The 26,237-nt window shown below is 43.7% G+C and overlaps 3 protein-coding genes and 1 long non-coding RNA gene across 5 annotated transcripts; 3 read left to right on the top strand and 1 right to left on the bottom strand.

The window, feature by feature from the left end:
* Window positions 1–7,163: 7,163 nt before the first annotated feature.
* LOC109770619 (phosphatidylinositol-3-phosphatase SAC1) lies at window positions 7,164–14,447 on the top strand. 2 transcript variants are annotated; one of them, XM_020329339.3, is made up of 16 exons: window positions 7,164–7,373; window positions 7,474–7,678; window positions 8,658–8,823; window positions 8,920–9,142; window positions 9,737–9,813; window positions 10,089–10,276; window positions 10,517–10,614; window positions 11,162–11,295; window positions 11,379–11,513; window positions 11,931–12,294; window positions 12,598–12,719; window positions 12,833–12,940; window positions 13,069–13,299; window positions 13,381–13,572; window positions 13,686–13,797; window positions 13,887–14,447. In XM_020329339.3, exons 1-16 carry the CDS (start codon window positions 7,299–7,301, stop codon window positions 14,139–14,141), a joined length of 2,685 nt encoding a protein of 894 aa, XP_020184928.1. In that variant the 5' UTR covers window positions 7,164–7,298; the 3' UTR covers window positions 14,142–14,447. The 2 variants fall into 2 exon arrangements, with proteins under 2 accessions (XP_020184928.1, XP_020184936.1); XM_020329347.4 differs by having other exon boundaries at window positions 7,169–7,373; window positions 7,474–7,694.
* Window positions 13,939–17,708, top strand: LOC109770628 (uncharacterized). Its single transcript, XM_020329356.4, has 8 exons — window positions 13,939–15,141; window positions 15,495–15,630; window positions 15,957–16,026; window positions 16,113–16,206; window positions 16,297–16,510; window positions 16,622–16,763; window positions 16,938–17,108; window positions 17,293–17,708. The coding sequence occupies exons 1-8, from the start codon at window positions 14,913–14,915 to the stop codon at window positions 17,482–17,484; spliced, it is 1,248 nt and encodes a 415-aa protein (XP_020184945.1). The 5' UTR covers window positions 13,939–14,912; the 3' UTR covers window positions 17,485–17,708.
* Window positions 17,709–17,841: 133 nt separating this feature from the next.
* On the bottom strand, window positions 17,842–22,433 carry LOC109770634 (adenylate kinase, chloroplastic). Its single transcript, XM_020329367.4, has 7 exons — window positions 22,065–22,433; window positions 21,887–21,982; window positions 21,195–21,323; window positions 20,977–21,111; window positions 20,337–20,483; window positions 18,657–18,731; window positions 17,842–18,178 (listed from the first exon to the last, which is right to left on the bottom strand). Exons 1-7 carry the CDS (start codon window positions 22,242–22,244, stop codon window positions 18,083–18,085), a joined length of 858 nt encoding a protein of 285 aa, XP_020184956.1. The 5' UTR covers window positions 22,245–22,433; the 3' UTR covers window positions 17,842–18,082.
* Window positions 22,434–22,823: 390 nt separating this feature from the next.
* On the top strand, window positions 22,824–25,896 carry LOC120969937 (uncharacterized). Its single transcript, XR_005764530.3, has 3 exons — window positions 22,824–23,217; window positions 23,327–23,454; window positions 24,186–25,896. It is a non-coding gene; the product is annotated as an uncharacterized lncRNA (long non-coding RNA).
* Window positions 25,897–26,237: the final 341 nt, after the last annotated feature.

The following is a 26,237-nucleotide window of genomic DNA, read 5'->3' as shown; positions in this document are numbered from 1 at the left end:
TTAATATGTTGCTATTGCTTTCTTCATGACTTATACATGTTCCTATGACTATGAGATTATGCAACCCCCGAATACCGGAGGAACACTTTGTGTGCTATCAAACATCACAACGTAACTGGGTGATTATAAAGATGCTCTACAGGTGTCTCCGATGGTGCTTGTTGAGTTGGCATAGATCGAGATTAGGATTTGTCACTCCGATTATCAGAGAGGTATCTCTGGGCCCTCTCGGTAATGCACATCACTATAAGCCTTGCAAGCAATGTGACTAATGACTTAGTTGCGGGATGATGCATTACGGAACGAGTAAAGAGACTTGTCGGTAACGAGATTGAACTAGGTATTGAGATACCGACAATCGAATCTCGGGCAAGTAACATACCGATGGCAAAGGGAACAACGTATGTTGTTATGCGGTTTGACAGATAAAGATCTTCATAGAAGATGTGGGAGCCAATATGAAAATCCAAGTTCTGCTATTGGTTATTGACCAGAGACGTGTCGCGGTCATGTCTACATAGTTCTCGAACCCGTAGGGTCCGCACGCTTAACGTTCGGTGACGATTGGTATCATGAGTTTATGTGTTTTGATGTACCGAAGGTAGTTCGGAGTCCCGGATGTGATCACGGACATGACGAGGAGTCTCTAAATGGTCGAGACATAAAGATTGATATATTGGACGACTATATTCGAACACCGGAAGTGTTCCGGGTGATTTCGAAGAAAACCGGAGTGCCGGAGGGTTACCGGAACCCTCCCGGGGAACTAATGGGCCACATGGGCCTTAGTGGAGAGAGAGGGCCAGCCAGGGCAGGCCGCGCGCCCCCTCCCCCTTGGGTCCGAATTGGACTAGGGAAGGGGGGCAGCGCCCCCCTTTTCCTTCTCCCTCTCCTCCTTCCTTTCCCCCTCCTAGTAGGACTAGGAAAGGGGGAGTCCTACTCCTACTAGGAGGAGGACTCCTCCCCTCCTTGGGCGCACCAAGGGCCGGCCGGCCTCCCCCTTGCTCCTTTATATACGGGGGCAGGGGGCGCCCCAAAGACACACAAGTTGATCATTGTCTTAGCCGTGTGCGGTGCCCCCCTCCACCATAATCCACCTCGATCATATCATCGTAGTGCTTAGGCGAAGCCCTGCGCCGGTAGCTTCATCATCACCGTCATCATGCCGTCGTGCTGACGAAGCTCTCCCTCGACACTCAGCTGGATCGAGAGTTCGTGGGACGTCACCGAGCTGAACATGTGCAGATCGCAGAGGTGCCGTACTTTCGGTACTAGGATTGGTCGGATCGTGAAGACGTACGACTACATTAACCGCGTTGTCATAACGCTTCCGCTTTCGGTCTACGAGGGTACGTAGACAATACTCTCCCCTTTCGTTGCTATGCATCACCATGATAGATCTTGCGTATGCGTAGGATTTTTTTTGAAATACCGCGTTCCCCAACATCATCAACATCTGCCTCCTTGACAAAGGCGCCAAAGCCTCGAGAGTCATTGGTTGGCTGTCCATGCAGCAGCGATGTCAGAGTATGAATATGACGGCCATGGCGTCAAACTGAATTGAGAGGACTTGAGGAGAAGGCCTGCGAAGGGGGGAGATTTATAACTGATTAAAGCTAAGGTAAGTGGTGGGAACACGAGAGGAGCGGGCGTTGTGGATTGGGAATAGATGAAGAGACGGAAAGAAACCCATCGGTTGCTATAATAACAGAGAGGAGTTTCTCGTAAAGGATAGCAGTGGAAAGGAGACCAAGCGAGGCTGATGACGTGGCTTTAGAAAATCACAGGAAAATCAGTTAGTGGGGTTCAACTATTTAGGAATAAGGATGACGTGGCACATCGCTGATGTGGATAGTGTGCATGGTGAGAGAATAGAGAGTAGAGGGGAGCAACTTCTTAAGAATGGTAGATAGGTTAGTCCAGAAAAATAATATAAAATGCTATAAATAATAATAAAATGTATAAATGATAATATAGGAGCATGAAACAATAAAAAATTATAGATGCGCTTGAGATGTATCAAGTATGAGCACTTGAGATTTGGTCCGTTTGAGCTCGTTTGAATTTAGTATAACTTGAGCCAACTCTAATTCGACTCGCTTGAAATCGACTTGTTTGTACTCTTAACTGTAGAGAATGGCTCGTGCTCAACTCATAACGATCACGAGTTGATCTTGAGCTAGTTTCATACTAAAATAAAGTTTAAAAAATATAATAATCTAAGGCAATTTTTTGAACAAGATAGACCCCAACATAACATAAGAAACTACTATAAATATTATTTCAATCAAAATGTTTATAATATAAACTATTTCAAAGTAATTTGAGTCATTGTCCCTCAACTAAAGACAAGTAGTCAATAGACTGGTATTCTTTTTCTACTTATAAAGATTTGAGTTGGTGATGAGTTTATATATGGGTTCAACATTTTTTTTCTAATAAACAAATACATGCATCCCTACATGTGAAACTAGCAACCTTTCAAAAGACATATAAATAAATGTATTTTACGCACATGCGGGATCTAACATAAATAAACAAATAAACTACTTTCTTTTGTGACCAAATTTTGTTGTCAAAGGCACAAATAACAAACACATAAATGTGAATTCAACTCAAAAAGTCAAGATCAATTTTGGTTTTAGTTTCTCTTCATAACCTATTATGGTCATTAGATTTCTCTGACGTTGCATGTCTCTCACCGTATTTTTTTATATTTTCTAATTGTAAATCACACAATGGCCAAAGGGCACTAATGTTATTTGACCACCTCGTAAGCCACTGCCTCCATGGCAACGAACGGGCATCGTGTTAGTAATAGCAAAAGATCATGGATGAACTAGCATGAGAAGAAAACGAAGGTGCGTCTGCTCTCAAACTTTGGCCAGAAAAAATATGATACTTAACACACGATATACAATGCACTATGCCATAAATTTTCTCCATGCCCAAGCAAGCTTCCATGTTTGCGTAAATAGAATAAAAATCATACAAAACATAAATGTTAACAATATCTTATTTCCTTCCAATATATATCAGTATTATTTAATAGGGCCATTTATATTTGTGCCCTAACTCGAACCCACTACTCAGATTTGTCCCTAATTTCGAAGGATGCTCAAATTGGCCCCTCTACCGTTAGGTGTCCTTATAGAAACGCCCTTCTGTGTTACCGTCCGGTCAAAGGGCTTTGACCATCGAGTAAACAATAACTCGGTGAATAGTAAATTTAAAAAAATAGCAAAAAATTCAAAAAAAATCTGAATTTTTGTGAGATCAAAAATACTCAGGTGCGTACAAATTTTCATGCTGTTTGGACATTCCAGGAGCTCGCAGGACAGGGAAAACAGTAAATCTGTATGATTGTGAGCAGTAAATAAAAAAATAGCAAGAAAATTCAAAAAATATGAATTTTTTGGCATCAAATAGGTTTGGGTGCGCAAGGTGCTTGCAAGTTTTTGTTGTGTTTGAGCATTGTAGGAGCTCGTGGAGAAAAAAACAAAATTTGGCTCGGAAAAAAACTTTGAAAAAATGCACTATTTTTTTTTTGCTAGAGCTTCCCGCATGTCATTTGATCACAAAAACTTGCAAGCACCTTGCGCACCCAAGCCTCTTTGATGCCAAAAAGTTCATATTTTTTTGAATTTTCTTGCTATTTTTTTCGAATTTATTGTTCACAACCGTACAGATTTACTGTTTTTCCATTGTTGCGAGTTCCTGGAATACCCAAACAGCACGAAAATTTGCACGCACCTGAGTATTTTCGATCCCACAAAATTTCAGTTTTTTCTGAATTTTTTTGCTATTTTTTTAATTTACTGTTCATCGAGTTACTGTTCACCAGGACGGTCAAAGCCCCTCAACTGGACGGTAACGACACAGAAGGGCATTTCTATAAGGACACCTAACGCCAGAGGACAAATTTGAGCACCCTTCGAAATTAGGCAAATCTGAGTAGTGGGATCGAGTTAGGGGCATAGATGTAAATGTACCTATTCAATATAACTATATTATATCAACCTATGACCTAAAATCGAGTGAGCCAGTGCTGGCTCAAAATCAGCTTGTTTCTCAATCAAGCTACATAAAATGTTCATATTCATCTCATTTATTTTTGAGTTGATTTTGAGTTGAGCCAAAATACGAGCTAATCTCGAGCGGCTCACGAGCCTCAAGCTTTTCGCACAACCCTACCTTGCTTGCACCTGAATCTTGGCCCGCTTAATGTTTAAAGCACTCATTAGCAAGGCGGCTAGGAGCATTTGAATCGACTTTGCCTGGTGAAGCAGGCTGAGTCAAGCATAAAAGTGAGTCAGTGAACATGGTGGGCTCATTTATTACCTCCTTGAATCTCCTTCACTTAGTCCCTTATAATCTAACGATCGTGCTTTTATTCGAGATAGGCTCCACACAAAAAAGATGCGCATCGGCGTTGTGGTTCTACTTAGACGATCAGTTTGTAGTTTTGTTGGCTGTAAATGTTTAATTTTGTATTCTTGTTTGGAGCTATTTTGGACGAATTTTATCAAATTCATCGCGCATGGTCGATCTTTTGGAATTCTATTTTACTAGTAGTTTGGATCAAAGTGTGGTTTAGCAAAATTAATTGTGATGACATGGCACCATTAGTATGGAACTACTATAGCTTAATTATCGGGGTATTACACATGTCATCTTGCTTAAGACGTTAGTTTGTTTATCATGAACTTAATACCATAGATGCATGTTGCATAGCGGTCAATTGGTGGAGTAATAGTAGTAGATGCACGCAGGAGTCGGTCTACTTGTCTCGGACGTGATACCTATATACGTGATCATTGCTATGAATACGTCATAACTATGCGCTTTTCTATCAATTGTCCAACAGTAATTTGTTCACCCACCGTATGCTATGTTTTCAAAAGAGAAGTCTTTAGTGAAAACTATGGCCCTCAGATCTACTTTTATCATATTATAAAAACTAAAATACTTTACTGTAATTTATTTAGTTATATTTTGCTTTGTAATTTATCTATCTACCTATACAAGATTTGATCCTTGCAAGTAATGAGTTCAAGGGGATTGACAACCCTCTTGCCCGTGTTGAGTGCAAGTATTTACTTTTATGTGTGCAGGTGTTGTTCACAAAGTTTTACGTGATTCTCCTATTGGTTCGATAAACCTTGGTTCTCACTGAGGGAAATACTTATCTCTATTGTACTGTATCTCCTCTCCTCTTCGGGAAAACCCCAATGCAGCTCACAAGTAGCACTCCTCCGCCTCCACAATCTGAAACTTTCATCATCACAATATCTGCATTAGCCTTGCACCAACCTTCTCCTGGTAGCATCCACCTTTCCTAGATCTTGCTTGTCTGAGCCGGCTTAGACTTGTGAACAATTCTTCATTCCTCAACCAATTATAAAATACGATCTGTTATCAATTCGAGGTCCTCGATTTTACTTGTATCCGGAGCATTATTTCTGGCACGTTCCCTCGCGTGATCAGGGGTGCTCATCTAGGATTTCTCCTGCCTCCCGTCGGCACCGCCACCGGTTCGACTCGTCTTCTGTGGTTCTAGGACCATGAAGGCGCGATAGATCCCGGTCCTTGCCGGCGGGAGGGCTCCGTTTTTAGGTGTTTTTTGAGTTTTGTTAGGGTTTATGCCATGCTAATGAAGACGGGACTGTGACGGCTTCTTGAAAATGAAATAAGGTTCTATCCGCCTAACCCCCGTTCCGGCGGTGCTTTTAGCGTCATCGGAGGGCATGTGGAGGTGTATCCCCGGCGGATCTCGTGGGATTCAGTCGTTGTTTGTTTTCGGTGGATTCGCTTGGATCTAGTCTTCGCTCGTCTATGTTCGTGTGTCTGCAGCTTGGATCCTTCTGATCTACGCCTCTCCTCATCGGTGGCGACTATTGTTCTTGTGTGCTGGTCTTATGGGGTCTTAACACGACGACTTTCCAACTGTCTACTATAACAAGATTTGCCCGGCTTCGATGAGAAAGGGTGACCAAGACGGCGCGCCTTCGACTCGCTACTGTGCTTGTAGTTGTCGCTAGGTGGTATGATCTGAATATAATTTTTACTTTTGGTTATTTGTATTGATGAATAGACTGAAAGTTTTTTTTAAAACATACGAGGGTATCCCAACACCATGCAATACCTGCGACGTAGGTATGTACGAGGGTATCCCAAGGTCCCAACACCATGACCTGCGATAGGTTGAAAGCGAACCCCGAACATGCACCGTGATGCGAAAGCAAAAGTTGGTCCGTTCCTGTTTTGCTCTCGTCCCTGGCGGCTGGAACCCTAGCCGCCGCCAGGGGAGGCCGATCTTCCAACGCTGCTCTCCGGAGGCTCCCCTCCGCCGGCGACCTCGGTCGTCGGTGGTGAGGGGGGTCGCCGGATCCACACGTGTGGATCGCTTTTACTCTCTCGTAGTCTAGGTTTTAGATTGTTCATCGTTTTGCTTTGGCGGCGACGATGATAATGCTGAATAAAGATTCTTCGGATCCTTTCCCGGCGAGGCCATCGGTCCTATGGTTGGGGATGGATCTGGAAACCAGTCTGTTCAAGCAAAGATGGCGTGGCGGCGGCGGCATCCTCGTGGTGGACCTGTGTCCTCGGGCTCCGCCGTTGCGATGGCGTTTGCTCCAGCGTCGGCGCGGAGCTTGGGAGGTAGTCCAGGAGCGGATGCAGATTGTGGTCTGCATCGACGACATCTGGAAGACAGAGCATGTGCTGGACTCGTGGTTCATGGATGGCAGATATGGTTTCCTCCTTCGGCGTTTTAGTCGTGGTGGGGTGCCAGATCTGGAGTTCGATGGTGTGTCTGGGGTGTTGCCCCGGTCTGATTCGTTCAACGGTAAGGGCTTCACTTTTGGTAAGCCACCTTGAAGGTCCGCAAAGCTGCATATCAGCGATCGAGCCGCGTCGAGCTCGGGTGAGGAGGTGATTCGTCATTTTTTTTCCGGTGGCTGCTGTGATGGTGCCGGAGGCAGGTGACGGGCGTTGGTATCAAGCTCAGAGATGTTCTGCTATCTTTTTGGTTTTGTCATGTCGGTCTTTACATGACTTGTACTTTGTTCTTTATGATATGAATGAGACACGTATTACCATGAAAAAAAAAACATGCACCGTGACAGTTCTTAATAAGCTATGTACATTTTAGAGAAGAGGACGCCTTGACAACATGGTCACGGGTTCCGCGGAGGACGCCTTCAGCGTTTAGATACAATATCCGCAGTGCCCCCTTCTTCCCCTTTCCGATCGTCCCCTTCCACCCCCTCTTCCCTTGCGCGCTTCGATCGGGATCGATGGCGGCGGAGGCGGACGACCCGACGGCGGCGTCAGCGACGCTGGAGAAGTTCCGCCTCTACGAAACGCGCGCCGTAAGCATCCATTGCCCCCCTTCTCCCAACCGCACGCCCGGCGGAATCGCTGGCTCGCTAGCTTGCTCAATTGACGCGTCGGAATTGGCTGTGCTCGCAGAGGTTCTACGTGATCGGGAGCTCGCGGGAGAAGCGGTGGTTTCGGGTGCTCAAGATTGACCGCTCGGAGCCGTCGGAGCTCCACCTCAGCGAGGACCCCGTCTGGTACTCCCAGCAGGAGGTCAAGAGCCTGCTCCAGCGCATCGCCGAGGGCAACCGCTCCACCGGCGGCCTCACCTTCGTCACCAAGGCCTACGGCATCGCAGGTGCCCCGACCAGAACGTTCGTTCGTTCATTCATCCTATTGCACTGGATTGGATTGGGTTGCATTGTTAACCTAGCTCGCTCTACTGATCCCATGGAAATTTCATTCTTAATCCATACGAATTATAATTAAGCCCGACGAATTTGTTCTGTTAAAGCAAATGAATGTGTCATAAGATTTATTTTGTCAGAAATCAGAAAGCCTTCTCTAGTTGGTCAATGCCTTCTGCTGGAGAATTCTTCGTGGTTTCTTTGTGCTGGAAAATTAAGTTGGAGGTATATGATGCCAGGAAGTGTGGGTAACTTATTTTAGTTGATAAATTGTCTCTGTATTGCAAATTGGCCGTGATTTCATTCCAACCAATCCCTGCTAGTTTTGTTTCAGTTGGCTCGTCATAGGAAGGTGTACTTGATGCCGTCATGTTTTCTTTCGTTTGCTTATGAATTCCAAAAGAGGAAAGATGTCCCTTGGATCTATTGCCAACAACTTCCTTGTTCCTTACTAGGAATCAAGGCTCAGAAAAGCTCTAGGCTTAAATTCTTAGTTTGCTACTTCCTAGCACCTATCTCACGTAAGCACATGAGCAGACACTCTTAAGCGCACGCCTATCAGTGCTTAAGGCTACACATTCTGCTGTCACCTAGCGCCTAGGCACGCTTAAGCGCACGCCTATCAGTGCTTGAGGCTACACATTCTGCTGTCACCTAGCGCCTAGGCACGCTTAAGCTCACGCCTAGGAGCTCTTTTTTATTATTGCTAGGAGTTGTTCCTTGTGGAGACAAATGATACCAACTGGCTATCTGCACAGTCAGAAGCTGGTAACGGAAATGCATAGATAATAATGATGCAAACTGAGAGATAATTCATTAGCCTCTGAATCCTGGCTATATTTCTTTTGCAATTTGGTGACTGCTTTCTTTGCCAGAGGACTCACATACTCCTGTCATTTTTTTTGAAGTTTTTGTTTCTGTTCTATGTAGGTTGCATCAAGTTCTTGGAGTCATATTACCTGATTTTAGTCACCAAGCGCCGTCAAATCGGTTGCATCTGTGGCCATGCTATATATTGTATAGATGAGAGCCAGATGATCACCATCCCGCACTCATCTGTACAGACAGATGTTGCAACCTCTAAGAACGAGCTAAGGTACAAGTTATCCTTGATAGTTTGATTTTTTTGGCAGTTATGTATATATGTTTGGTTATTTACCAAATGCTGTGAAATATGATGTCTCCGTAACAGGTACAAGAAGCTTTTGGCCAGTGTTGATCTCACAAAGGATTTCTTCTATAGCTACACATACCCAATCATGCAGAGCTTGCAGCAGAATGTCACCTCTGCAGGGATGAAGGAAACACCTTATGAAAATTTGTTTGTATGGAACACTTTCCTGACAGAGCCGATTCGCTCAAGGTGCCACAATGCTCTGTGGAGTGTAGCTCTCGTTCATGGACACTTTAAGCAGGTTATGCCTAGCAAATAGTCTGCCATCTAGATTGGTTTTGCTACCATTACTATTTCTATTGCTTGCTTCTCCACTTCTGATATTACTCATATTTGACTTGGAGCTTTGCATTATCTGTCTCACTGGGTCTTATGAGAAAATTAGAAGGGGATGCCACTAACAAATTTTGATAAAGAATGCATACCAATTTGCTGCTCAAAATATTTCAAATTTTTTTGTTTAACAGAATCTGAGACAATTGTGACCTAACAGAAAAGCTGCTATTATTTCAGTTTGATAGTTTCTTTCCATCAGAGAAAAGAAGTTGGACGAGATCTTGGAATGACTAGTGATGGTTGAGTAGGACTTTGTAGTTACCATCTCTTTATTCCTTAATGAATGAAACCATTATCACTTGAACTAGCCTTTGAAAATTATGATTTAGTGCTTGCTTGATGGGCACTGCTACTAGATTAGCTTCTTGTTCAGATCATCTGGAATTTTTTCCAATAGCGCCAAACTTGCAGCTGATCTGTGTTTAAGTGCTTAATTAGATGTGTTACGACTATTGTTTATTAACTTTCCATGTGACACAACCCACAATTTATTTTCCAGGTCAAGCTGTCAGTATTTGGCAGGGAGTTAAATGTTATTCTCATTTCAAGAAGATCTCGGCATTTTGCTGGGACACGGTAGGTTTCATGTGCTCGTAAGACTGCATATTTCTGGATCTTCTTTCACTTTATATCAGCCAAGTCCATTTATTCATGCTTCTATCCTATCATCTATGTTCATTTGATTTCTGTTGATTTATCAATTATCACATGCATGTGTAAATTCTTGTTTTGGGTGACGCGATTTCCTCTACTCTGCCAAATGAGGCCAGCAAAATATTGTCTATGCTCTGCTAGTAATCTGAATTTTTTGTTTAAGTGAAAACTTACTACCTCCCACATGGTATCTGTAGGTATTTGAAAAGAGGCGTGAATGACCATGGAAAAGTTGCAAACGATGTTGAAACAGAGCAGATAGTATTTGAAGAGGAAGCTGGTTCCTGGAAGGGAAGAATGAGCGCAATAGTACAGATGCGAGGATCGATCCCTCTCTTTTGGTCACAAGAGGCTGGCCGACTTAGTCCTAAGCCTGATATTTTTGGTAAATAGATTTTCTAAAAAGTTACCTTGTAACCAAACAGGTGAAACTAAATGACATAGTTTGGTTGGGGAATGTTCATATGTGAGACTAAATTTCTTATCTGATCATTTGTTACAACTGCGTATGAGAAAAATATGTTGTGTCTTATCTGTATGTTTGCCCAATCTCTTATCTGGCTTTGCTTCTAAAAGCTTGAAATACATTTTTTGTGTGCATTCTCATCTTTGGATTCTGGTGCAGTGCAGAGGTATGATCCTACTTATGAAGCAACCAAGTTACATTTTGAAGATCTCGCTCAGCGATATGGACAGCCTATCATAATACTTAATTTAATAAAGGTATGTGTTTGCTACTTGGTTTAGGATCTGAATGTTTCCGTCTGTTGTTAACAGTGATGATTCTGCTGTGATGTTGCCGTTCCCTTCAATTTTGAGATGAAACTAATGATTCATGTGCACGATACAGAGAAACGGTCATTATCCCAACGAATTTTAGAAATCTTTTATCTATCATGTAGATTTGGTAGATTTGACCTCAAGTTTAGTAGCTCAACCGACTGTTGTGCATAAGATTAATTGCTAAAGTACAGCATCTTTGTGGTTCTTTCCGCTCCCAAGTACTCTTACTAAACAATATGTAAGACATCAAAAGTAACATGCCATTTGGAGTAAAATCTACTTCTATAAAAGATGAATTTTCCTCTTAGTTCTTCCAACTAGTTTCCTGAGTAGAATTTAAGAAAAAAGGGTTTCCTGAGTAACTTCTTGCTTACATGTTCGGCTTTTGTGGTACAGAGCTGCTAGCCCACCTTTATTTTTTTGTACAGCTAACCATCGCCTTTTGTCCTCAATATGACTCGTTATTGCTTTTGTGCTCTCTGTGTAGACTGTTGAAAAAAGGCCACGGGAGATGATGCTCAGGCGTGAATTCTTTAATGCAGTTGGATATCTTAATCAGAATGTCCCAGAAGAAAGGAAACTGAGATTCATCCACTGGGATTTTCATAAATTTGCGAAAAGGTTTTATACTGATTCTTGAAAGTTCAAAACTGTATAAGTTGGGGTCTGTTCATCTGCTAATGATTTTCTATCTGTTATGTCAGCAAGTCCGCAAATGTGCTGGGTGTTTTAGGAGGTGTGGCGAGTGAAGCACTGGACCTTACTGGATTTTACTACAGTGGGAAGCCAAAAGTTCAGAAAAGAAGGTCTATCCAGCTTAGTCGAACTAGCACTGCAAGGTACATATATTAATTCTTGTGTAAAACAACTGAACCACTATATATAATATACTAGCTTATAACAGGCAGATGTATTGCCCTCTAAGATTGCCAAGCATACACTCCCTCCGTCCCAAAATAAGTTTCTCAACTTCAGTACAACTTTATACTAAAATTAGTACAAAGTTGAGACACTTATTTTGGAACCGAGGGAGTACTTGACAAGTGGTAAACAAGAAGTTTTATCTTAATCCGATCCAGTTTATTTAGAAAATAAGTACAATCACTGGTCAATTGAATTTGACCAAGGTTTAAAAGTCTGTTTATGGAAAAATCATGAACCACAACTGTACTGGTTTGTTAAAGTTGTGAATAAGGGCTCTACTCATATCCTAACTGCAAAATGACAGTATTCCCCCCTACTTCTTCATTGCACAGGGATGTTGAAATAAGAGCTAGTTCTGGAGACCTTCCGAGACTCTCTAGCAATGCTGATGCACTTGGTTCTATAGCTTCTCAGGATATGAGAAAAGAGGATAGCAAACATGAGCCTCTTGGTGATGCTCCTTGTTATCAAACTGGAGTTCTTCGTACGAATTGCATAGACTGCCTGGATCGCACAAATGTCGCACAGTATGCTTATGGCCTTGCTGCTTTGGGGAGGCAACTTCATGCGATGGGACTGACAGATGTTTCAAAAATCCACCCAGATAGCAGCATCGCTTCAGCTTTAATGGAAATGTACCAGAGCATGGGTGATGCACTTGCTCATCAGTACGGAGGCTCTGCAGCACATAATACGGTTAGTATACTTTCATCTCTTGTTGTCTCATCTTATGTTGACAAGAGGATATGAGTAATTTGTAATGGCCATAAAACTCTCATGGGGAGCATCCTGTTGTTACTCTTCAGAGTTGATGTAGCAAATACGTTTTTTTGTGGATAGACAATGGAGTGTTAATTTGGTTGTCCTGCTCTGTATCTATTTGTATATACTAGTGCGGATGGCATTATTATTGGTCTGACCCCCCCCCCCCCCCCCCCCCCCCCCCCCATCTCATTGTTTCCCAGTGAGCATAAACTGTATATACTTGTTTCTTCTCAGGTTTTCCCCGAGAGACAAGGGAAGTGGAAGGCTACTACTCAATCTAGGGAGTTTCTGAAATCAATTAAACGATATTACAGCAATGCTTACACCGACGGTGAGAAACAAGATGCTATAAATTTGTAAGTCTCGCACGTGAGTTTATCATCCATAAAATCTTGACCAGACAAGATAGTAGTCGGGCTCTTGTGGTAAGTGGAATTTGAGAAGTTGATTTGTTTTGTGATATTACCAGATTTCTGGGTTATTTCCAACCTCAAGAAGGAAAACCGGCTCTCTGGGATCTGGATACTGATTACTATCTCCACGTGACAACAGCTGGTGATGATAGCTACCATCTTAGGTAAACTGAATCATGGTTATACTTCAGTTGGTTATGACAGTGCAATTTTAGTCCCTTAACATGAAAAGAGTGGGACTTGGTGTGTAGTTTCCTGCAATAAAATGTGTTGTATTCATGTTAATTCACAGTTCCCCACATGGAAATAATGTGCCCGGGGGATCTGGAGATGCCATGAGCCCAAGACCCACATTGAGCCCTGTGCCAGCATGTAAAGAGGACTTTTCTAGGATGAAACTTACTTCATTCGACAAACTTATAGAAAGAACCTGTAGTTCGATAAGAAATGTGAGGCTTCACTGTGATGCTGATCTAAGGCCAAGTGGTGGTGTTGGAACTTCTGCAATGGCACCCGACGCAGCGTACGTAGTTCTTTTCATTCATGATTCATGGTTGAACTTACTATTTTGATGTTGTACTTACAGCTTGCTTTTACGATTCAGTGAGATACAACTTAAAAGCCCAAACTGGTTGTTTGGTCAAAGAAAACATGCAGAGACAGTTCCAACAGCAAAAGTTACTCCAGTTGAAAATGCGAACGAGGGAAACAAAGATGAGACGAATGTGTCTCTGTGTGGGGAGCTGAACTGGCTTTCCTCCTCGGCAGATTCATGCGAGGAGGACAACTTCAGAAGGTTGTACCAGGATAGTCCAGATAGATATCCTTTGCCAGTGTTCTGATGTCTATCAAGTCCACAATCTACCATTTATATGCTTTATTAAATCCTTGGAGCCCTTAATTTTGCAGGTATCTAGCATTCACGACAGCGGATGTAGACAATGGCTGGTACAGTGGAGCACTGCTATACGATCAAGATGAGAACAGCGGTGCTTATAAACATTACTCCGAATTTTGCCAGGTAAGCAAAGCATCCTGCTGAACTTACGCTGTCTGCGACCGTCCAAAACATGCAACCTGACCTGTTTACATTGTCCTCTGGCATTGCAGGGTCCAGTCATGGATCCTTTTGAGCACGACCCAGAGAAAGAAGGGCACTACAGGGAGGCTCTTAGCATGGACATCGAACTTACGGACGATGCACAGGTGGAGGCAGAAATGAAAGCCGCTCTGGACGACTACCAGGTGATAGGTTCAGACCTGAGCATCATCCCGTCGTGCGGCTCCCTCGCCGAGGACCCAAGCCAGCTGACAAGGTGGATCATTGGGGACGAGAAGCTGCGCGTCGTCGGCGCTGTGCAGTAGCTCGGTTGCCGCCGAGGGATTGTACAGATTGCTACAACATTCGTCAATTATTGGTTTCATCGTGCGTGTATATATAAGGTGCTTAAATGTACAAAAAGAAGGTATTCGTCCATTTTTTTTGTTGGGAGCAAACAGAAGATCATTCTTGGAGGCCTTTGTGGATGGATATAGGAGGATTGGACAAGACAGACAGACAGACACGGGTTTGGCCGGTAAACCAAGGATGACAAGGTGTATGTATAATATTCACGATTGTCTCATGTCATTCTGTTGATTAATTTGCACATCTCCAATAGTTTCAAGAAATGCTGCAACTTCTTTTTTATTTATTGTAACTAATGCCACAACTTGTCGTTGAGTTATTTGGTACTTCCTTTGGCAGCCTCTTTGTTTGTTTGTTTACCGATGAAAGCGACCGACATCGTCATCCGGATCCTTATCCGCAGTGCCGATCTATTGTCTTTTCCCGAGAATAAACTATGAGCCGCTGTTGCTTTCTTGTTGAGCATTTGGTCTTTCCATTTGCTGTGCTAATCCTAATGCAAAAATAAGTGCAGTAGCAGTTGAATAAACATGTGTAGAAAGTCCTAATCGATCCGATCGGTCCTCTCTTTGGTTGGATGATGGAGCAGCCGCTTAAATTTTAACTGAATGAAAAGTTGGAGTGCTCAGTATAAATGCTTGGAGTTGTTGTATAAATATGGTCTCTCCAAACAGACCAGCGGAGTAGAGTAGTTGGTGAAGTTGCAGAGTTCCGTTGGCAGGCACACCATGTCCATCTCCACCGCTTCCCGCCGCGCCCTCAGCCGGATCGGCGGCGCCCTCCGGCGGTCCTTGTCGTCGTCGTCATCGTCGGTGCCGGACGCCTCGGGGTACCACGTGTCGGGCGGGCCGAGCTTCATGCGCGCGGCCGTGTTCTGGGAGCCCGGCCGCCCGCTCACCATGGAGGAGTTCCGCATGCCGCGCCCCAAGGCCGGCGAGGTCCTCGTCAAGACCAAAGGTCCCCCTCCCCCGCCACTCTTCCTTCTTCCCGCTAGAGATTTGGATGAACTCCCTCTGTTCGCCTCCCCTCCTCTCTCCCCCTAATTTACAAGAGAAATTTCTAGTAAACGATGCTCTGACTGACACTGCTGGTTAGGTATGCTGTGCAATAATGCATAACAAATTATTATAAAAACAAAAGGGGAATGGATGATTATACGCCCAATTTGTCTAAACAAGTATGCATGCTCCTGTGAGGTTCGTTTGACTTGGGTCTGCATCCTGTGACTGTGAGGACTCTCGGAATGGGGTGTCACAGCTCCCATATGTGGATCCTAATGTTTTTATCTGACATGAGCTCAACTTGTGCAGCTTGTGGAGTCTGCCACTCTGATCTCCATGTCATGAAAGGCGAGCTCCCTTTCGCCAGCCCTTGTGTCGTTGGCCATGAGATCACCGGGGAGGTTGTCGACCATGGCATGCACACGCCCGCTGAGATCGTCAATAGGTACATACTGATGCGGCCAGAAACAATAACAAGCACACCTGTTTATTATTAGGCTTTTCTTTGGAACATCAACACCTGCTTAGGCTGATAAATAGAGGAGCTTCAGTTTGATTGAATGCTTGGCCCCTTGAGAGTTGCGCGAAATTTACAGCACAGATAGATGCTGGATTTCCATCTGATTACCTTTTTGGAGTGCTCAAATATTTTTGCAACTCCTGTTGAAGGGGTAAAGCATGGAAGCACCATCATCAGCGTTATTCACTTATCCAACTTTCTGATGCTGGTTTTCTGCAATTAATCGGTTATTATCCCTAAAAAATGAACAGGTTCCCAGTCGGCAGTCATGTTGTTGGAGCCTTCATAATGCCCTGTGGGAATTGCTTTTACTGTGTGAAGGTACTGCCTTCTCTGGATCAGACCATCCTTTACGGAAGTGTTGCTTCGTTTTCTTGACCTCATCCATGTACATGGATTTGATACAGGGCCAGGAAGACCTCTGTGAGTCTTTCTTTGCATATAATCGTGCTAAAGGAACACTGTACGATGGTGAAACCCGACTGTTTCTACGCAGCAACGGTGATTTGAGAATATTCATTTACATACTCTATCGCTAGTGTCACAGTATAATATTATTGTAGTGTTGCTGATGTTTTGAAACACCTCCAGGAAAACCGGTGTACATGTACAGTATGGGCGGGCTTGCAGAATACTGTGTTGTGCCGGCCAATGCACTAGCAGTTCTTCCTAACTCGTTGCCATACACAGAGTCAGCCATTCTAGGATGTGCTGTGTTCACCGCATATGGCGCTTTGAGGCATGCTGCTGAAATGCGTGCCGGTGATTCAGTAGCAGTGATTGGAGTTGGAGGGGTCGGGTCAAGGTTAGCTGATATAAGAATATTGCCCATACATATCTATTTGAAGAAAGGATTAAATTCATTCCTAAACTCTGGAGCTTATGTTGGCGCATCCTCATTACTCCAACATTGCAGTTGCTTACAGATAGCAAGAGCATTTGGAGCTTCAGAAGTCATTGCAGTGGATGTTCTCGATGATAAACTCCAGAATGCAAAAACACTTGGAGCAACCCACACCGTAAACGCAGCTAAAGAAGACGCTGTTGAAAGGATCAAGGTATACAACAAGTTTGTGATTACCCATATAACGTCTGAAGTTTTAAACCACTCAATGCAGTTTGTTTAGGTAGCATTTCTCGATATCTCATCCTGATCATGGGCTGTCCAGATGTTGCTTCTGCAGTCTTAGCTAGTGCTCGCATTCAGATGTGAATGATCTCATTATTCACAGGAAATTACTGGTGGGAGAGGTGTGGATGTCGCTGTGGAGGCACTTGGCAAGGCATTAACATTTTCCCAGTGCACCCAAAGTGTACGAGATGGAGGTAAAGCTGTTATGATCGGGCTTGCTGCAACAAACGTAGTAGGCGAGGTGGATATAACCCGTCTTGTTCGCCGACAGGTATGCATCTAGCTCCATCAGATTACTCTTCGTTTGTTGATGTTCGTTGTCTTGGCACATATAGGCCCTCTCAATTTACTCGTATAGTACCATTGTATCCATTTTGAATACTATAATTTTACTTGGATTCCCTTGCTTGCTTTGTGTAACATTGGCTGGCTGCTAACATGATTACTGGAACCAGGTCAAAATCATTGGCTCGTATGGTGCAAGAGCCAGGCAAGATCTTCCTCAGATAGTCAAGCTTGCTGAGAGCGGTGCCTTCAATCTCGAGAACGCCATATCAAGGAAATGCAAATTCGAAGAGGCGAACAGCGCCTATGAGGATCTCAACCAGGGCAAGATCGTTGGCCGAGCTGTAGTTGAAATCATGTAGTGCTGACTGCTGACGAGATGATCATGTGGTTGAAAATCTGGGTCAAACAAATAAGAATATGCCGCGGCAACTCCGCGAACTCGGTTTGTGTTGCAGCATGGTCTCGCTCCCTGATTTGTGTTGGATGCAAAAAAAATTGTTGATTGAAAGATTATTGTGCTCACAAGGAGATGTCTGTCTCAGTGTGTTCTTCTTTCCATGATACATATTGTGAATATTGGGTATACACTTTGCTTATATAGTTCTGCAGCCAGATTTCTGGTTTCTAATGTTACAAAATCGTCACACAAAGAATCCTCAGCTAGCATCAGAAATACCTGACAGTCTCCAGAGTAAAACAAAATACAGGCAATGAAGTTGTGCAACCCAAATGTAGGCTGAAAAGTGCAAACTCAAGGCAATCCTTCCAATTGCACTGTATATCAATGCATTCCTAGTAAAGATCATTACAAAACAGTGACGCATTTACATCCATGAATAACAAAGGGCTTTTCTAAATATCATCCTAAATGCTTTGTCACCTGCATGTCTTCAAAAAATAGAATAAAATCATGCTTCAGCCACATGTCTGGTTCGGGCAGCTTTCTCTGCTTATGAGTTAGCTACCCACCATTTCTGTTTTCTTATCAAGGCTGGAAGTGAGCAGCTTCTCGATCTCACCGAATACACCTTCCACCGTGGTATTTCCATTTACCTAAACCACAGATGACAGTGAAAGAGATACATGAAAGTTACAGGTAACTAGATACATCATGATTATGAAATGTTTGCTCAGTGAGTTTTTTTGTTGTTGCTCTATATAGTGCACAACCTCGACAACAAAAGTAGAATAAAGAATGCCATGGAGGAACAAGGAATTTAACAACAACAAGAGCTACTCCATCTAGGTAGCAGAACAAAAATATGTTAATTGACTACCACACGGTATGTGGTAAGCAACTTCTGGACAGAAACTAAGTTATGATGATTTAGTTCCTTAGCCCTACTTTATAAAAGTACATAATCCAAAAAATATATGTTTGTTATACTTTTCCCCCAAAAACTTATGTTGTCTATAATCTGTGATGTGGTAATTCGACGGAATATAGACAACATGAAGTAGAATAGCATATCAGCCTTGAGCTGACCAACAAGGCAGAGCGTTCTAAGTATGAAGGAGATAAATTGCCTACCTTGACTATAACATCTTCATATATCGAAACCAAGGACTCGATATTTTGATAATGAGTCTGCAACCTCAGCTTAACCTGTAAAAGAACAAACACATGAAAATCAGATTCTTTTGATAAAATCCACATATATAGATAAACGGTCAATGAGAAATGTGAGACCAGGAAAGAGTGATCTAACTCAAGTACTCAACACAGCACTCTGTGCAAGCTTCCGTCATCATAACAAGCAGTTCAAGAACCGGCATACTACATCAGCAACTCTACCATCCTGGAACATCGGTGCAAGGTCTTGCACACTATGAGCGTACAACTTCCATAAGGGGTACACTCAAGGGTATCAAGCCAAGCTCTAAGAGGGATGGCAAGCTCTTTCTTCATTCTGTAAGAAAGAAGGAGGAGATCCCTTTTGAAGCTAAACAGCCAGGAGGTTTTACTAGGAGCAATGAAAGATCTTCCCGTTCCTTCGTTTCCAAATATTCTGAGCAGCCACCGTCAGGACCTCAAAGTAGAAAGGTTTGCCAATCTTGAGCTTTACCCTGGAGGTGACCCCATCCAAGGAAAACTGAGGTAGATCAAAACAAATACCAAGAATGTTCCTGCATGAAGAGCTGAAGCTGCAAAGCCAGAAAATGTGGTCCCTAGTCTCAACATATGCAGGTTACAAAGGGCACGGCTGACACCACCAGGAGGCTGAAATTGGTGACGTTGAAGCATATCCTTTGTATTGAGCCTATCATTCAGAAAAAAACAGGCAAAGCATCTGGGCTTAAGGGTGCATTTGGAATTCCAGAGCCAAGAGGAGTTATTAGGTGCATGAATGTGTTGAAACTGAGCTCTGTACATTTTAGAGGATGAAAAGCTAGCAGCCTAGCACCCCAAGAGAAGGACCAAGAGTCATTATCTTCAGGAAACTGAGCATGAATGTATGTTGGACAGAAACTCTCTGAATTCATGAAATTCATCGAAAGCCTGCCTGGAAAGGGGGATATGAAAGAGATGTAAGGGCTCATGAGTATTGAGGACATCCTGGACCAAGGCAAGACTATCAAGGGCAAATGCATGAATTCCATGGAATTTTCTCCTCATCAGATGATCAGACCAGCAATTATTCCAGAAAAGAACAGTGTCTCCTCTGGCAATAGAACAGGAAGCTAATTGCCTAAATTTATGGGAGAGGTTAAAGACATCTCTCCACCAGAAGGGGTGCACAGTACCAGAGGCGTGGGGAGAGGAGGGAACTTATAAACCGCCAGGAAGCATCGTAGTAGTTCCAAACTAGTTTCACTCAAGGGATATCAGCCTTGTTGTAAAGCTTGTTATATGCTTCATAAGCATGGCCTCGCTCTGCAGTCAGGTTAAGGATACCCAGCCCCACTTTGCTCTTTGGGCGACACACGTTAGACCAGGTAGCACGTGCCTTCCATATACTGAGTGACCGAGTCTTGTTATCAAATGTTAATACAAAATAAAAATGCACAACTTCCCCACCATGGAAATATGGTCCACAGTGAGATAATAACTATGTCAAGCTAGTTTTAATTAGCAGCAGACAAAATACAATGTGTTGTAGTAACACCATGTACTGCATGACTAATAACAAATAAGCACTTCCACCATGTCTAATAATAAATGCAAAACTATGCTGTCATTATCTTAACTAATAATATGGGAACCATGTACCTTTTCTTCTGTATCATCAAATCTTTGTGTAAGCCTGGATGCAATTTCTTCATTCTCAGGTGGAGAATACTTTAGATGGTATATTTTCCCAGTTTCAGGATCCAGCCGTCTGCCAACTACCCTTTCAACAAGAAGTTCATCTGGAACCTACATTTTCCACGGGTGAGCTAATATTCCTACTGAACATAAAAAACACCAGTACTTACACTCTCCATTTCAGAAATAGTTTACTGAATTGCAGCCAGTTTCAACACGACAGAGAAAGCATGATAAATACATCGTGTATTGCCAGATTACAGTGTTAACACTTAGAAAGTACTTAAAATGCGCAACTTGAAATTATGGATCTTATTTATTCTTGAAAGGGTAAATATGTAGATTTTATTATGTAACTAGTACCAAAAAAGGGACTACATTTATCTCCATTTTCTCAGGAAAATCCAACATTGGTCACAAAGGCAGTGTTTGCCCTGTTCAAACTATTAGTTAGGCTAAGGGTAGCTACAAGCAGTTTTCAAGGTCTGGAGGCAGTGTTCAAGCTTAATTGGTACTGCTAGTACCTTACCACAACAATGTCCATTATGTCCCACAATTTGCATCACATACCAATAATTTGCCATAGCTGGGCTCGGGCACTTACATCTAATAGAATGAAAATGTCAGGCCGGATTCCAAGAGTTTCCAGTGCCATTGCCTGTGAATAACTTCTCGGGTAACCATCCAAAAGCCAACCCTTTTCCTGAGCATCTGGTTGCAGAAGACGCCCCTTCACCATCTGGCGGTAACCCAAAATGTTTCTCAGTGTTACCACCGTTCACTTGAAACACATTAATGAAATTGCAAAGAAAATATACCCACATTAACAACGATCTCGTCAGGAACCAGCTGTCCCTTCTCCATAAACTCCTTGGCCTGCTTCCCATTGTCAGTGCCTGTGGCGATTTCTGCCCTTAACAAATCTCCAGCTGAAATGTGCACCAGACCATACTGCAAATTACAGTGCCAGTTACTTGACGCAACAAGGAAAACTAGTCGTAAACGTTTTACCACATTTTGTTGTAAATGCACAAGGCTAATTGCACAATACACATGACATAATAATACAAGGCTAGATCCCAATCTTATATCCTATATACCTAAGAGAGAGACCCCCACTATTTCTAATTATGTCAACATGTGTGCTTCCACATCATCAAAATTGCTGTAACCATTAGATTTACTAACTTGATCCACTAGCATCCATCCAATCATAGCATGAGAATCCTCTACCATGCAACATGCATTACTGTATTCTAAGTGGGTTTTAAATCACATTACATTTAATCGTGACATGCACAACTTTTCTTGTTACTAAATGTTTATTCTTTGCATATGCAGAAATTTCTCACATAGTTTAAATCGTAAGTGCTGAATTCGTATTCTACACGATATTTAGAAACTATATATCCAATTCCGCGGCAACGCGCAGGGTATCATCTAGTTCACATAATGCATCATGAAACAAAGGGAATCATGTACCAGGCTGAACCCAGATTCCCAAAAAAACTTACTTTGGCCTTGATTAGCTCGCACTGCGTGCCCTTCCCGGACGCTGGAGCTCCCGCTATCATGACATTTAGAGGGTCAGCCTTCCCTGCCTCCACAGCCTATAATTCCCAATCAAGAACCGACCAGTGAGAAGGCCGTAAAATTGTGCAATTCCTTAATGTTAGGAAAACAGGGGCAGACCTTGGCCGCTCTAGGCGCCGGCGACAGCCCGTGGTGTCGGGCGGGGTTGAGCCGTAGGGGTCTGGAGCCGGCACGGGAGGCGCGGAAGAGGAGGCGGCCCTGGGGAACCGGCCTCTCGGCACCCACGGGCGGCGGTAAGAGAGATGTGACGGCGGCTGCAGCGGCCGTGGAGGAAGCCATGCGCGGCGCTGAGAGAGCTGGGAGAAGGGGGATTCACAGGAAAGCCGTGCTTGGATGCTGGGAGCGGCGCGCCGGCGCCGGAGGGGGATCGGAAATAGAGAGGGAGAGGCGGACCGTTCTTGCAGTAGGACCAACGGAAAGGAAAACAAAACAAAAAAAAGATTGTTGCGAGAAATAACAAACTCTATTTTTCTAACAAGTGGACTGAAAATAAGGACCCTTGTTATCTCGCTGCTTTTTTTAGTGCCCGAGAAAGGTTTGGTGGTCAGTGTTTGCGAAGGACCGGAATGTGCATTGGTTAGCAGCGACCGGTTCTTGTGCGTGCCATACAATACAAGGTGTATTTGATTGCTCGGATTTTACCAAAATTACATGTTTGTTTCAGTTGGGCCTAGTTTTGCCATCGGCACTGTGTCGAATCGAGTGGGCAAACCCAACCCCCAACCCATGTATTCAATATTTTCACTAGCACTCGAATCGATTCTGGAAATCCAATCTAAAGTGTGAATCGAATGCATTAAATTGAACCTAAATTCTTAAAAGTGCACGCTATTTGAAGCAGATGAGCGGCCCGTTCCTGACCGCACGATTTCGCTCGAAACCGATGTGCGCGTGCGCCAGGCGGTGCGGACACGACTAGCGTTTAGTGGGAGGCGAAAACCACTCACGTCCGCACTCGTCGCTATCCGCTCGCGTCCCCATCCCCATCCCCCTCGCATTTGTCGCCACCCCCGCCCCAACATGCGCCGGCCGCCGCCGCCGCCGACCCACCTCGCATCGACCGATGCGGCCGACGGCGGCCGCGGCAGCTTGGCTGCCACGCCTCCACGCCGCCGTCTCCCCGTCCGCCACCTCGCATTCTCCTGTGAATTGAGCCATCGGTCCTCTGCCACGACGCTCTCCCTCGCCTCGTTAATTACTCACGGAAGGTGTCTTCCCTATCCACGTTGCTTCAGCAAGCACTCACTCTATGGTACGTGTCTTGCTTCTATGGAATTTAGTGAGAAAAAATTGAGCCCATCCATGGAGCTATGGAATCTGAAGCGGGAGATGCGGTCCTGAGTTCTATTTTCCATCTGAAGTTCGAGGAATTGAAGAAATTTCAAGGAGAATGAAGCCTATGCGTGTGGGTGGTCGCTGTTATTCATGAAGCTGTGCGTGTGCGCTACTGCTTCCAGCCCCATCCTCTGTGGAGGCTTGCTGCCACCAGGTATGGTTTTCTTCTGAGTGGTTGGTCCGCCGAAGGCTTCTAGTTCTTGTAAGTAAGATTCAGTGAAGATTAGTTGGTATACTTAGTAGTGCCACTTGATTTTGGTTGATGTTGATCACATCTGGTTGAATCAATGAAAAACAATTGAAGTTCTAAAGATTTTTTGTCACTGATGGTATGATTTTAGGATCCTACCTTTTCAAACTCCATGGATTTGTATTAGATGCAACTTGATTCATCTATTTCTTGGTTAGACTACATTTGTTGTTACGACCGCTCTCGTTGGAACTGCTACTCGGATCATTAGAGCTCAATTCTGTTCAGTACCTCTTTTTTATCGAAAAATATGCAATGCTAAAATTAGTTGACTGTTTTTTAATTTCATTTTTCAGTTGCACACGCTCATACGTCAGTTGGCTGCATTTGCAGGATAGTTGCACGCTCTAGATCATTTAGTTGGCAGGCCATTTTTTTGCCATGATATATAAATGGTACACTGCGTGATGTGATCATTTAGTTGGCAGGCCATTTTTTTGCCATGATATATAAATGGCACACTGCGTCTGCATCACGCAGTTACGATTTGGTTTTTTCCGGTGTGGTATCCCCGGCCAAGTGTTCGTCCAGTTTTTTCAATAGATCATGTGGTGTTTTTAGTGGAATTTCATGTGCATCACTTGCCCTCCTTATGCTTTTTCCAGCTCATATGCGTGTTTTTGGGTTTGTTGCAGTGAAAATGGTTGTAGAAGGGAGATAATTGTGGCCATGGAGGAGAGGTAAGTTTCACGTTTTTTTCTTCGTGATATGCATGTTTAGGTGTTCATTATAGTTTTCAAAAAGGCGTTTTGGGGATAGATTTGGTGTGGCCAGGTGTTGCGCGGGAGAACCACCACATCGGAGTCGAGCAACCGCCATCTTCAATCCCCATCTCCGGCGAACTTTCCCGCTCAACCCCTGCCTCTAATCAGCTACTCTCCTCCATCCCCGTCCCGGTCATGGAGCCGGAGCAGCAATATGCTAGCTGCACGTCGACTACCGGATAGTTGTTCATCGACTGCTAGACAGTTGGCGGGATAGAAACAGTTGCATATCTCACAGCTAGTGGTAGTTAGAGCGGTGAAAAACCCACATCCGACTACTAGGCGGTGGTTGAGGTCTGACTGACAGATCCACAACTTTTTTCCTTTATTTTTTCTACACAAAGAAACCTGGGATATGATTTTTTACACAGTCGCACAAGAACCAGCTAGGTGTTGGCATCCTGAACTTTTATAGTTGCACAAGAATCAATTAGGAGTTGGTATCCTCAACTTTTTAAATAGTTGCACAACAATATCATACGAGTCGGCATCCTCGACTTTCATAGTTGCACCAGAACCATTTGGGAGTTGGCAGTCTTAACTTTTTAAATAGTCCCACAACAATATCACGTGAGTTGGCATTATCAACTTTTTAAATAGCCCCACAACAATATCACATGAGTTGGTATCCACAACTATTTTAGTTGCACAAGAACCAATCAGGAGTTGGCATCCCCAACATTTTTAATAGTTGGACAACAATGCCACATGAGTTGGCATCTTCAACTTCTTTAGTTGCACAAGAACCATTCAATAGTTGGCATCCTCATGTGTTCACATGCATAAGAGTTTCTAGGTTTGCATATGCACTTGAATGTAGTTGCATGATACGTCTCCAACGTATCTATAATTTTTGATTGTTCCATACTATTATATTATCCATCTTGGATGTTTTATATGCATTTATATGCTATTTTATATGATTTTTGGGACTAACCTATTAACCTAAAGCCCAGTGCCAGTGCCAGTTTCTGTTTTTCCTTGTTTTTCAGTTTTACAGAAAAGGAATACCAAACGGAGTCCAATTGACGTGCCGATTTTTGATAATTTTTTATGGACCAAAAGAAGCCTCCGGAGTAAAAGAGTTGGGCCAGAAGAGTCCCGAGCCATCCACGAGGGTGAGGGCGCGCCCTACCCCCTGGGCGTGCCCCCCTATCTCGTGGATGACTCGGAGACCCCCCTGACGTGAGACCGACGCCAAAAATTCCTATAAATATAGAAACCCCCAGAAAGAAACCTAGATCGGGAGTTCCGCCGCCGCAAGCCTCTGTAGCCACCAAAAACCAATCGAGACCCTGTTCCGGCACCCTGCCGGAGGGGGGATCCATCACCGGTGGCCATCTTCATCATCCCGGCGCTCTCCATGACGAGGAGGGAGTAGTTCATCCTCGGGGCTGAGGGTATGTACCAGTAGCTATGTGTTTGATCTCTCTCTCTCTCTCTCGTGTTCTTGATTTGGCACGATCTTGATGTACCGCGAGCTTTGCTATTATAGTTGGATCTTATGATGTTTCTTCCCCTCTACTCTCTTGTAATGGATTGAGTTTTCCCTTCGAAGTTATCTTATCGGATTGAGTCTTTACGGATTTGAGAACACTTGATGTATGTCTTGTGTGGGATACCCGTGGTGACAATGGGGTATTCTATTGATTCACTTGATGTATGTTTTGGTGATCAACTTGCGGGTTCTGTGACCTTGGGAATCTATGCATAGGGGTTGGCACACGTTTTCGTCTTGACTCTCCGGTAGAAACTTTGGGGCACACTTTGAAGTTCTTTGTGTTGGTTGAATAGATGAATCTGAGATTGTGTGATGCATATCGTATAATCATACCCACGGATACTTGTGGTGACATTGGAGTATCTAGGTGACATTAGGGTTTTGGTTGATATGTGTCTTAAGATGTTATTTTACTACGAACT

This window comes from Aegilops tauschii, chromosome 7, assembly GCF_002575655.3.
Source record: "Aegilops tauschii subsp. strangulata cultivar AL8/78 chromosome 7, Aet v6.0, whole genome shotgun sequence".
Taxonomy (NCBI): Eukaryota; Viridiplantae; Streptophyta; class Magnoliopsida; order Poales; family Poaceae; genus Aegilops; species Aegilops tauschii.
This window is presented reverse-complemented; position numbering and strand designations above follow the sequence as displayed.